General features: G+C 37.9%; 1 protein-coding gene across 7 annotated transcripts in view; it reads left to right on the top strand.

Moving 5' to 3' along the window:
- ryr2a (ryanodine receptor 2a (cardiac)) overlaps positions 1-13,204 on the top strand; it is a 252,899-nt gene that overhangs the window by 204,370 nt on the left and 35,325 nt on the right. For all 7 annotated transcript variants that reach the window (XM_020611714.1, XM_020611710.1, XM_020611711.1 and 4 more), the window contains 7 exons: positions 7,262-7,342; positions 7,822-7,910; positions 8,793-8,921; positions 10,225-10,329; positions 10,843-10,924; positions 11,483-11,641; positions 11,783-11,937. In XM_020611714.1, coding sequence (XP_020467370.1) covers positions 7,262-7,342; positions 7,822-7,910; positions 8,793-8,921; positions 10,225-10,329; positions 10,843-10,924; positions 11,483-11,641; positions 11,783-11,937 — 800 coding nt within the window. The remainder of the gene's footprint in view (positions 1-7,261; positions 7,343-7,821; positions 7,911-8,792; positions 8,922-10,224; positions 10,330-10,842; positions 10,925-11,482; positions 11,642-11,782; positions 11,938-13,204) is intronic.

Here is a 13,204-nt window from a genome sequence, read left to right as displayed (position 1 = left end):
GTTTGTTTTATTTTTAAAATTATTATAACAAATTATTATGATTATTGATTATTATTTGCTGCCATCGCCCACTTCCTAGTAGTGATGTGTGAAACCGCTTATTTACTTCTGATCCAATACGAAGTAAAGCCTGTACTGCTATCACTAATCGCAATACCAATAAATATACCAATAAAGCTTCAACTGGTCCAGAACGCTGTGGCTCGACTGTTGTCGAACACCCCCAGGTACACCCACATCACCCCCGTTGTTCTCTCGCTACATTGGTTGCCAGTCCAGTTTGGAATTGACTTCAAGGTGCTACTATTTGTATTTAAGTCTGTAAATGGCCTCGCTCCTCTATACCTGTCTGATCTTCTGTCTATTTATGTTCCGCGCAGAGCTCTGTGCTCCTCTGAACATCAGTCCTTGGTTGTCCCATTGTCTCAATACAAAAAATGGGGCGGCCGCTCTTTTGCTGTGTATGGCCCTAGGCTCTGGAATTCTCTACCGCTAGAGGTCCATAACCGTGCTGGTGGTTTTTAAGTCAACTCTAAAATCCCACCTTTTTAGACAAGCTTTTGGTGTTTAACCTGCCTTACCTCCTCCAAAGTGATGTTTTTAACTTGTTTTATTTTAGTTGTATCCTAATATGGAAGTGTTTTACTGTTTCTGCCTTGAAATTCTGTGTTTTATTTTGTTTTATTTTTATTGTTTTAGTAGTGTTTTTTAGTCCATGACCAGGGAAAAGAAACAGAGACTGATGGAAAAGAGGAGATATAAGGTGTCTCTATAAGGGGTGGCAGGCCACTTTTATTGACAACTGTTAGCTGTGAGAATATGTCCTTACATACCAAGGAAGGTTTCACATGTGATTTTGGTTGTTGTTTACATCCGTCCTCCCTGCAGCTGCATGTGAAATCCATTTTGTTACCATGAGACTTCAGACTGCACCACAGTGCTTTCTTACAGCACACAACTTCCACAATCTTAAGCAACTGTTACAAAGCTGTTTATATTTGGAGATTATATTTGTTTGTTATTTTGATTGTCAGTGGCTCACACATGGCTCCTTGTAGTTCGCATAAGTTTGTGAAAGAGAAATGGTTCCAGTCAACTGGGTATTATTTAGACTTTCCTGGTGGTAGCGTAGTTTTTTTCTAATGTGTCCCCTGTTGGTGATAAAATATGCATTTACCATTTAGGCTTATTAAAGTCACAACTTAGATCTTTGAATATGAGAATCGATACTAGAGCAGGAAACGTTGGGTTCTGAAGTATCAATACTTCAGCACTACTTTCCAAGGAGAAACACAGTTAATCTCAAACGAGCCTATGGAGAGAGCAGAAAAGACTACAGGCAGCTTGTAAGAAGTGTGTCTCACGCATACAAAAAGTCAAGGTACGCCAAATGTGCTAGTGCTGGTGTTGTATACTGGTGGGTACCGGCCCATTTTAAGCACTGATCGGTCTCGTCTACACTATAGAGTTTCTACTATTCTTGGGAACAAATATTAAACGTCTAGAGATGGGCCCGATCTGATCCTATGTTGGTATCAGGTCTGATATTGACATCATTCCCTTGTTGGATATCAGACGGACAGGGCCGATCCGCTTACCGATTTATATTCCAGTCTGCAGCTTGTGCTGGACCATGAACCTGCTGTAACCTGACACATCACCATATTCCATTCCACATTTTACCATTAACCTGTGGCAACTTCAGTCTGTAACCAATAGAGCAAATAACATTAGCTGTTGGTTGTACTACAATGATGTTTGTTTGGAGATGCTTTAGACTGGAAACGCCAAAAAGCAAGACACTAGATGTAATGTGTGTAAGCCAGCGTAGTGAGAGGTGGAAATGTGGTTACATCGTACCTGCAATCGCATAAACTTCCAGCAGATAACCCAAAGGCTAAAGGGATTACAAAAAAGTTGCTCAACTTCATTATAATTTAGCTATTCACCCATAAGCACTCCTCATGAGACCTCTGTGGTTCATGTAAATTGGCATAATATGCTGTAGGATTTAATGTTACTCACACTGTTTGGTAACATCAACATTTTTACGAACTGTTTGTTGGTGAACTTCTGTGCCTTATGTTTGCTACATCTATGTGCTATTTTTAGGCTACATTCTGGGCAATATACAGTATATATGTATATTAAAAAAAAGAAAGAAAGAAAAGAAGGAATAGTCCCCTCTGGCTCCGTGGCTTTCTCAAGGCTGTGTCCCTCCTGTGAGTATCATGCACAAAGACAGAGAAGTCTGGTTCTGCTATCTTCTTGCAGTGGCTGGCGTTGATCCAGGCAGCTCTTCTCTTGACTTTCACTGAAAATCTTAGATGCAGAACCATCAACAACCAATGTCGGGTCAGCATTCAGTATAGGAGTGGACAGCAGATCAGGTCATGGAGTGCAAACCATGTCCACGGCAGTTTGACAACAGTGAGACACTTGAGGTCGTGCCCCATCACATCCAGCCACTTCCTACATGGGCATAGATTACATTTTATTGGGGCTGCAATTGTCTTTATGGTAGTCGATCTTCTCCTTTTGGTGCTCATGGAAGTCATAATGTTTCTTGCTCTGTGCATCATAGTCTGCCCTGGCAGAGTTGCTGTCTGCTGGGACCACTAGAGTTGTTGTGCTCACTGTGGGCTTCATGGGGTGGATATCTTTGGGGGTGGTGGTGCCCCAGTACCCTGTCCTCTTTGGCTTTACCCAGCATTTGCTATGTCCTGGTCCTGCTTATGAGGGCTATATCGAGGCAGTGGCGCAGGAGCCCAGATCTGGATTCACTGGTGAGTTGGACTCACTGAGCCAGGTTACGACTGGTTACATTGGTTTAGACACTAATTTAGGTTTAGACACAGTTCAACTTCTGACACCAAGTTTGCTGTGGAAATAATAAGTGTCAGGATACACACAACAGTCTTTTGTATTTTATTGAAACAGATATACTGATCAGGAAATAGCATCAATCCAACTCTTGCAAGAGGGACAGAATAGTCTGAGCAATCTGACAACCTTCTGTCTGTGAAGCTGAATTTTATAGCATGCTTGCGCGTCCTTGGTTACATACACAGAATTTCCTTAAAACCTCACTTGGGTAAGTGAAATTGCAGGCAAGTCCTCAGATGTGTTGTTCTACTTGAGACATCAAATTTTTTTTTTTTTTTTTTTTTGCAAACCTTTTACCTTGACAGCACTCCGGTATCATTATTGTCCTATCAGCACAACTTTGCTCACCACTATTCTGCATTTTGTGCTTGCAAACATACGTAAAGTAAGTTACTAGCTTACTTTACTGAGTGGTCAACAGGACGTAACTGGTCAAGCTGATAGTGAATTTTAAGAATGTCCTATGTATGTTGGACCACAACAAATGGCCTGTTGTGGTTATTGACATAACATATATTATTGTATTCAAACTGCTCTTTATAGTTTGAATAGTTGTTGTTTTTTTTTACCATGTTTGAAATTTGAATAAAAAATGACAGCTCTACTGTATACACAACTAAAAAGGCAAATATGTTTTGTTGGAAATGTGATAGATTTTAATAAGTGTCAAAGACAATACACTATTAAAAATATTAGTAATGAAAGAGTTTTTATTTATCAGAAGAAATTGTTTGACAAGGAAATTGTAGTCCTGTTATTTCTCATCTTTCACCTTTTACTGTTTATGGCCATGCTCCTCGGCGAGATGAAGAGGGTGAACTCTGATCAGTTCCTTCTTTCTTCCTCCCTTCTTTCTGTTTACTAGCTATTTTCACTCTCATATTGTATTTCAAATTCATGATTTAGTTGTACAGTAGCTGTGGTCGTGCTTTATACTGTGTATATGTGTCAGGCTTAGATTTTTTTGATGGACCATTTATGTACATTTATACCCCTTAGCCTTTCAATTTCCATAACCCTTTAACACACCTACAACTAGAGATTCACTTGCTGAGATTTTAAGAGTAACCATACTATTATCTCATTATTTTATTTTTCACCCTCATCTGGTTTATCACTGTTTGTAATAAGCCTGAAAGTGCCTTTACTACTGTAGTTTAACCCCCTTTGACCAGCCTCACCCCATTTTTCTTTCATCCTAACCACTATGAAGGCATGCCCATGCAATGCATTCATCAGGCAGCCACCACCATACACTTGACATTTGTGTGGTGCATGCGCAAAAGAGCGGCATACTCAGTGCTCACACAGCAACAATATCATCGAGAAACCTCCAGTAAAAGAATTACCATGGCCCTACTTAAGCAAATGCATGACACTGAGTAGACTCTTTTAGTTGCTAAGATTGTACAAGTCAGATATTACAAACTGTTAAGTAACACAACAAGCCCATTTTTTTTAGACCAGTGCTCAAGTCGGTCAAATGATCTAAAGGTGGAAGTAAAACTTTTCTTTACTGTTTTAATTCTTACTGTTTTAATTATAGTCAGGTAATTCAAATTCAGTATTTTTATAACAAACATATAACATTCCTTGTAGTTTTGTCTGTGTCAGGTTTAGGTCTCAAGTAATAAACTCAGTTATAAATTATAATGTTTGAATTATATTTTTGTATAATTTTGTATCATTTGGATCTTTATTTTACTAAGTAGTTTGAACAATTTTTCTAAGTAGTGTTAGTTAACCAAACTAGATTTGTCCATAGGGTAACTTTGCTTTATTTCAACTTTTCCCAGTGTGAAGTAACTGGTAGCGTGTAAAGCAGTGCTTTCAGAACAGCTTCCCCAACACTGCAAACGAACATATCTACAACAATATTCAGTTGTGTGTTTTATTGTCATAGTATTAGTAAATGTAGAACAGGTGTTAGAGATGCCACCTTTAATTATGAGACTGAAAAATACAATGCAATACGTCATTTGTGCCAGCAGGTTCATGACCTACTGTTACGTGTTGTAGTTTGGCAGCATCTAGTAACTGTAGTAATTATGACTCGTGTAAAATAGTAAGTTATGTGACATAATATATAGAACCACAAAGTGCTTTTATAGGAGAATGTTGTGGTGAATAGCTAGGTACACAAAACACAGGGCTTTCCCTCAGGTTCAGTTTCAGGGTGTGTCTTGTCTTTTTCAAGAGTTCCTAAATGTACCAATGTTGTTGTTTCCAAACCTAACCACATGACAAATGTCTTCTGCTATAATAACTTGTTGCTAGTTATCTAGCATGTTTATGGCTGTTTCCATGAGTCCGTAAAGCTTGGTAGTGCGATATATGTTTTTGTTAATGTTGGAAGAGTTGTTGCAATTCTGCTCGCTACCTTAGGAGCACTATTTAAGGAGACAGTCTTATGAGAGGACGTCATATGTGTCGTATAATTTGGAGGACTTATGAATTATTCAGGCCTGGTTTCACATCACGTAGTTTTGCACATTCACACCTGGAAACTGCCCAGTGCAACCACACTCTGACCTGCTGACCACTAACTCTGCTCATTGCTCAAAGGAACAACCGCACCACTGCAGCACTACTGTAAATGCTATAAATGTATTAGTTTTTGTCTTTAACCTGATAATACAAAGTAATGCATAGTTACAATATAAAAGCTTTAGCAGAGGCAGAGAGATCCATTTTTGTTTTGCAATATACAAGTGGATGTCCACAAAAGACTGCACAAACCCAGTCACTGTGGGCCGTGATAAGTAAAACTGCAGTCTGACACCTCAGTGGACTGATCTATAGATGAGAAAGGATTACACATTCACCAACTTAAAAAAAGGGGAAAACTGCACTTTCAGTCTTATTTCAGACCTGTGTTTATGTTGTTATTGTATTGAGTAACTGTGAAGTGTCTCATGTTCATTACTCTGAAATTCTTTTCCTTTTGCATTCCATGGTTAAAAGCAGCATTTTAGCACAGTTAGAGCAACTGTCTCAACTTCCTGAAAGTATTTCTAATCTCTGCAGAGTCTGCATTGGAAAGCTGCAACCAACACATATTCATTCAAACCATTTACAACAGCTTTGAAAAAAGAAATGGAAAGAGCTTACGTCCTGTCCTGATTGTAAAATGCTGCAGTTTAAAGACCAAGTCATGTCATTCCATCACCAAGTGCTGTGGCTGCCCACTGCTCATCCAAGTGTGTGACCAGATGCTGGTCCCCACCATGTAAATCATTGTATTTTAGAGTGACAACTTGGTTGAAGGTTAAGATGAGATTAGGTGTTGGCAAGTAACAGTTATGGTTAAGTGTTAGGTTACCTAATAAAGGAAGTCAATGTATAAATGCAATGCAAGAAAAAGTAAAGGCACTGTTTGCAATTTTCTGATTTTCTGCATAAATGGGTCATGAAATGTGATCTGATCTTCACCAAAGTCGCATATATCAACAACACAATATTTCTACACTGATAAAACACAAACAGTTGTGATCTTTCATGTCTTTATTGAACACACCCATCAAACATACACAGTGATGGTGGAAAAAGTAATGGCAACTGGTTAAACCACCTTTGGCTGCAATAACCTCAAGCAAATGCTTCCTGTAGCTGTGGATTAGACCTGCACAGTGTTCAGGAGGAATTTTCATGATCATGAATTTTCAAGATCATGACTGTGTATTATCAGCTTAGAAATATTGTGTTTGTTGCTATTTGTGACTTTGGTGAAGATCAGATCACATCAGGCAATGCATTAGGTGAGTGGGTGTCCTCAACTAGAGGAAGATATGGCTGTGTGTGTGTGCATGCACATGCACACACACATGCCTGGCATTAATCACACTGTGGAGACTGCCTCACATGTTTTGTAATTTACTCAATTTAGGGTGACAACTTGGTTTAAGGCTAGGGTAAGATTTGGGTTAGGTTAAGGGTAAGGGTTAGGGGTTAGGGCAAGTAGTGCTAATGTTAAGGCTAGGGTAAGTCTCCAGAAAATGAATGTAGAAATGAAAACAAATAAGATTGTGTTAGATTAGATTAGTGTGTTATGACCATACGCCTGTTCCTGGCTGAAAGAAAACAACTGGGAATTCTTTACATTAACACCATCTCTTTTTAATAGTTCTTTACTTTCCATCTCCTTGTCTGTCTATCCCTTTGTTGTTTGCTTTCGTCTCTTCTGTTCCTGACTTAATGTGTATGTGTGTCTGTTTATATGAACGTGTGCGCATTCATGTGTGTGTTTGCACATGCTCGTGTTCTTGTGTGTATGTTTGTGCATATCTACGTGGTTGTGCATATGTGTGTCTGCATGTGTGCCTGACTGTGGATACGTGTGCATGTGTGGGTGTGTGTGTTTCTTCTCTCTGGCCAGGTGAGAAGGTCATGCAGGATGATGAGTTCACTTGTGACCTTTTCCGCTTCCTGCAGCTGCTCTGTGAAGGACACAACTCAGGTGTGCGTTCTGATTCAATGTAGAAATGTGGCCGAGAATCTAAATTTTGGGTAATCTAATCTAATTTTAATGATGTTCACACACTTTTTTGTTGTTGACTGGTTAAGATAGCATCCATATTTATCGCTAGTGTTTACCATATCTTTGTAATGGTTAAATTAAAAATGGCACTACTGGTTTGTCAGAGGAGAATGTGAGAACATTCACAACAGAGTTTGAATTTTTTTCCTTTCATCCAGTATGTCAATTTTATGGTCAAAGAACATTCACTTTTTTAATAACTCACTGATTAACATACTCATTATTGACATACTGATTTATATAGGATGACCCCATATATTTCACCACTATAAACTTTCCTCTATGTGGGTTAATTTGGATGCCTTGTGCATAACATGTTAAACAGTACTTTATTGTAATGTTACCGCTAAGGCATTTATTTCATTGAACATTGCAATATTTTACAATATCAATTTCAGACTTCCAGAACTACTTAAGGACACAAACGGGGAACAATACAACTGTCAACATCATTATCTCTACTGTTGACTACCTCCTCAGAGTCCAGGTTAGCGTCTTCTGTTCATCACTGCTGCTTCATTTAGTTTCCTAAGCTAAAACTTAAATGAGTTGAGTCTTCATTGATTTCACAGATTCTTTGTTAATTTGGAAATTTCTGTGTAGCCTTAAAAGAACTAAACTTGAATTCTTCACTAGCCTAAGTCTAGTGTTAAAGTAAATCTGTATTTTCTCTTTCAAAATCAGTCTATTAGGGGCACTGTTTTGGGCTATTTGTATAGTTATGATGCTATTTTATGCCCATGTTGTTACCTAACCTAGTGTCCTATACCTTTGTTACAATTAATTATTTTCTGTCTCTTGTGTATATATGCACTCTGCCTTATAAGTCAGATAATTCATGTACCCATGCACAGTGTAGTGTAATTATAATCTTGTGACTCCTCATGTACAGTAGCAGTACAGCAAGTTAAAGCCACTACATGTAGAATTTCCGGACTTTGGCACCCACCAGACACAGTGGTAGTCCACTGTACAGAGAGTGATTAGAATGGACTCTTGGACTAGTGCTTTCATCAGCCAGTAAATGGCTTGATCCTAGCTGAGGATAGAAATGGCCAAAATTATGAAAACAAAGTCCACGTTGTTGTTGTTGTTGTTGTGTGCTTTAATAGTCTTTTCTCTTTTTCTTTTGCTGGTGTTTTATTGTTTTATTGCTTTTCCAATCAGTACACACCGCCAATACACTCTGTTCCACAGTTATATTCTGCTGCTTCTACTGCTGTTTTTGCTACGACTGCTACTAACAGTAATAATCAGAACAGTTCAAAATAGTCTCTTCAGTTTGTCTTCTCATAAAGTATCTCATTTCTTTTCTTCTTCTCATTTCCTCCCATGACTCCCCTTGACCCCTCTGTTCACTCTTCCTCAGGAGTCTATCAGTGATTTCTACTGGTATTATTCTGGAAAAGATGTTATTGATGAACAGGGCCAGAGGAATTTTTCCAAAGCAATACATGTGGCCAAACAGGTTTTTAATACACTCACCGAGTACATCCAGGTGCGACAAACTACTGCAATTATCACTGTTGAAGCTGCTATTTTGTAGAGTTGACTTGACACTTGCAGGACTTTATATTATTATCATATATTATTATTTGTATTATTATTGCATGTTTATAACAGTTGCATTTTGTTAGGTCCACAGTAAATCTTTACCACAGTGACAGCTGTGGTTTGTACAGAACCCAGGAGGTGCCACTGAGAAAAAAAGTGTACAGATTTCTGGAAATTATTTAGATTTTATGTTGTGTGTATGTCTGTGTGTGGATTGCGTTTTTGTATACATACATATACACTGTATATATATGAGCATGACATAGGATAATACATCCCAATTTCCAGAAAATAACTGCTAAACTTACAGCATAACAGGGTTTGAGATCCAGGTCCAAAATAAAAAGCTACAATCTAAAATTCTGTAATCTTTATATATTTATATAATTATTTGTCTGAAACACAAGTAGGGTACTATTAAGAAATTAAGGAAATTAAGCCTGTGTCTTTTGTGATTCATCTGTCATTGTGTGAAAAATTGTTATGAGTGGGTGTTAATGAGGGAGAGTCTGCTGAACTGGCGATGTATGCTCAAGATGGTCACTGTGAAACAGTTATCTAACACCAAATTCACATAAAATAATTAGTCATGTAGCAGTATTTTTGCACCGTGACATTGCTACTTTCATATAATAATAAAAAATCTGAATACGTCTTCCACCATCACTCAGCAATGATGATAAAATGTGAACTTTGGCTTTGCGTGAAATGTATTTTTTTAACAATTTGAATATTAATTTCACATAAATTTCAGTAATACAATAGTAGTAATAATAGGTTTCAATAACAGCAAAAACCCTAAGTATAGAGTAGCAACATATTTCAGACCAAGATCAAAATAAGACTGTATTAAATCCAAGTGGCCTAGAGGATAAGATGACAAGTTATGCTAAGAGTGTAACTCAAGGACACAAATTAGTAATCCACATGCAGGGTTTAGTAATAGGAGAGCACGGATAGGTAATCCCTGTGCACAGTTGTTAGTTATTTTCTCCATGGCATCTCCCAGGCTCTGTGGGTTTGTTTTAATCAGATGCTAAACTTGAGCAGGATGGAAGGTTTCCTTATTTCTGAAATTAAAGGTGTAAAAATAATTTCAACTTGAAAATCAATATTACCTTGTTGTTATAATATTTAGAGGCTGTATTTGAACATATTAAGAAATGTTGCTATATTTCAGAAAGCTCCTTTTAAGTGAAGCTGCCATCAGATTGGTTGTGATGTGACTGTTGCTGGTGATGTTTTAGGGTCCATGCACTGGCAACCAACAGAGTTTGGCCCATAGTCGTCTCTGGGATGCTGTGGTTGGTTTTCTTCATGTCTTCGCTCATATGCAGATGAAACTGTCTCAGGTGAGTTAAAATCCCAAAGTGTGGTACAGCCATGGACTAGAGGTCTTAGGCACTGATTATGTAATTCTAACATCTAGTTTGAATTTGGGGTCTGGAGACTTTTGCTACATAACTGTTTCTTTTCTTTTCCTTAATTGGGGGTGGAGGGTGGGGGAACCATCATGACCTTTGTGTTGCACATAAAACTACATCTGTCAGTGGTGCTTTGTGTGTCAATTCAAAATTTTCTATGAAGTCACTTAAGTTCTTTATAGGAAAAACCTTAGTCAAGTACACCGTGTGCAAGTTTTCATTAAGTAAAGAGAAAAAAAATTTTTTTTGAGTTTATAGTAACCAACCTTCACTATGGTCACCATCACATTTATGTCACAGTTTGTCTTTATGGCTTAACTTTAATTTGTGACAGAGAATGATCAATTCATTAACCTCCTTTGGCGGAGTTTTTTCTGGAATTGTTGAAGAAGGTGTAAGTGGTTGGAAAATGTCTTTTCTTTCTTCTTTATTTCATATCAGGACTCCAGTCAGATTGAGTTACTGAAGGAACTGATGGATCTGCAGAAAGACATGGTGGTCATGCTGCTGTCTATGCTGGAGGGTATGTTTACATTCATGAGCACATTTGTATTAAATATTAAAGTGTGAATTGTTTTAGGAGTTTTTGAGGGAACTGTGAAAATTGCACATTACACAAGTGATGTTATTTTTGTAACCACATTGTGACAAGCATTTCAGTTAAATCTGCACGTGGGTGTTTAGGAGCTCAGCTGTGTTCACACAGCTGTTTGATATACATGAGAACCATGAACAGAAAAAGATCGGATGTGACAAAAAATAATTGGAACTGAGCATTAAGGCCTGTATTGTGAACATAGTTTAAGTGGACAGCAGCAATTAGTCACTGGTACAGAAATTTGTAAAGCTATACTATATTTCCAAAGTAAGCTAGGAAGCTAGGAAGCTAGGGAACAAGCTAGTTTGTTGCTCAGGTAACTGATTATGGCTAGGCAGAACTTTCTGACACACCCCACAGTGAGTACTGAAAACATGGTTAAGCATTTTAAATAGCTTAACAAAGACTTCTGTGGATGAAATACATTATGTTGAGTTGTGGTTTAAGGTGATTTCCTTCACTGATAATGTTTTATTTTGGCAGGTAATGTGGTGAATGGGACTATTGGAAAGCAGATGGTGGACATGTTGGTGGAGTCCTCCAACAATGTGGAGATGATCCTCAAATTTTTTGACATGTTCCTCAAACTAAAAGATTTGACCTCCTCGGATGCCTTCAAGGAATATGACCCTGATGGAAAAGGCAAGGCTCTAAAATCATATTTTCTTTCATCCTGATTGTCAGTGATAGACTATCTACATAATTACATAATTAAATACATTTAATAATTTACATAATTAGAGAGAATTAGGGAGAATTAAAGATTCACAAATTCACTCGTAGGTGTTATCTCGAAGAGGGACTTCCATAAGGCAATGGAAAGCCACAAACACTACACCCAGTCTGAGACGGAGTTCCTGCTCTCCTGTGCTGAGACTGATGAGAATGAACTCTTGGACTATGAAGAATTTGTAGACCGCTTTCATGAGCCAGCCAAGGTAAGAAGAAACCTACAAGGTATATAAGTGACGTTCAGCCATTTTATTCTTTTATTGATGGAAATCCTAGTTGACAGTTTTTCTGACTTTATTTATTTTATTGAGTGCCTGTTAGGACAGCACTCTTTGAGATCCTATTAGGACATTTTTGTCATATTAATATAGCGTGACAGTTTAGTAACTTGCTCCAAGCACTTTGTGCTTTAAAGATCATTTAACTTATTTCTGTGATTTTCTATTAGTTTTTAAAGATTCAAATTTTACAATGGAAGTCAGCGGAAGGAATGGTGTAATGCTGCTGAAACCGACTCAGTCCTCAAAAGCCTACAGCTCTTGCATACATCCAGCTACAACACCATTTTACTAGTTGTAATTTTGAGGAAGTAAATTTTAAAGTGAAGGTTGTTACAGCCGTTCTCAGATTTTAACAGTGTGTGACATCATTAGCCAGAATGTTTGTTTTTTAGACCAGATCAGTAAGTCATAGTGAAACATTGTTAAAACAAATGGCTCCAATTTTCGCCAGAATGAACCATCCTACAACTTTTACCCGCATATACATACACACTGGACAAGTAACACTGGTATCTGTGCAGCCGGTTGTGAGACCGGTGTGTAGGGACCGTCTACAAAGTGCAACAATGTAAAGAAAGAGCCTACTATAAAAATAACCTAAATAACTCATATTGTGAAGTCTACAATCAAATTCTGTTCAGCCATCAGAGGCCTCCTGTTGGTTATATTAAAACACTTAATTTTTTGAATAGTTTTAGGGAATTTTTATTGTGAAAAACATACTCTACACTACAGTGTAGATTCACCACCATCACTTTAATTGTTGGTTATATTAAAACAGTTTATTTGTAAAAACAAAAACAGCTTTTGGAGAATTTGGGGGAATTTGATAGGGAAAAATATTCACTAACTTCATTCCTATATAGTGTCATTAGAGTCACTGAAACACAGGCAAGCCAGTATTATCAAACTATCAGATTCGGTTTAACCGCACTGGTCTAGACTTAGTATTGACTTGGTGTGAACCTCTTAAATTCTTGGTCTCATCTTAGTCTCAACACATTCTGGTCCTGGTCTCGACTTGGTTTCACTTTAAGTGGTCTTGACTACAATACTACTGCCTCTCCGTCTGCTGTCCGCTGTCCGCTGTGTGTGGAGGAGCCTTCTCCTCTTTTTGCTCACAGTTTTGTCTGTTTTTTGGTTCGCTAACTCAGCAAACTACCTCTCACCAAAACTCTACCTGGTTACGCAT

The sequence above is a fragment of the Monopterus albus genome, unplaced genomic scaffold, assembly GCF_001952655.1.
Source record: "Monopterus albus unplaced genomic scaffold, M_albus_1.0 scaffold117.1, whole genome shotgun sequence".
Taxonomy (NCBI): Eukaryota; Metazoa; Chordata; class Actinopteri; order Synbranchiformes; family Synbranchidae; genus Monopterus; species Monopterus albus.
This window is presented reverse-complemented; position numbering and strand designations above follow the sequence as displayed.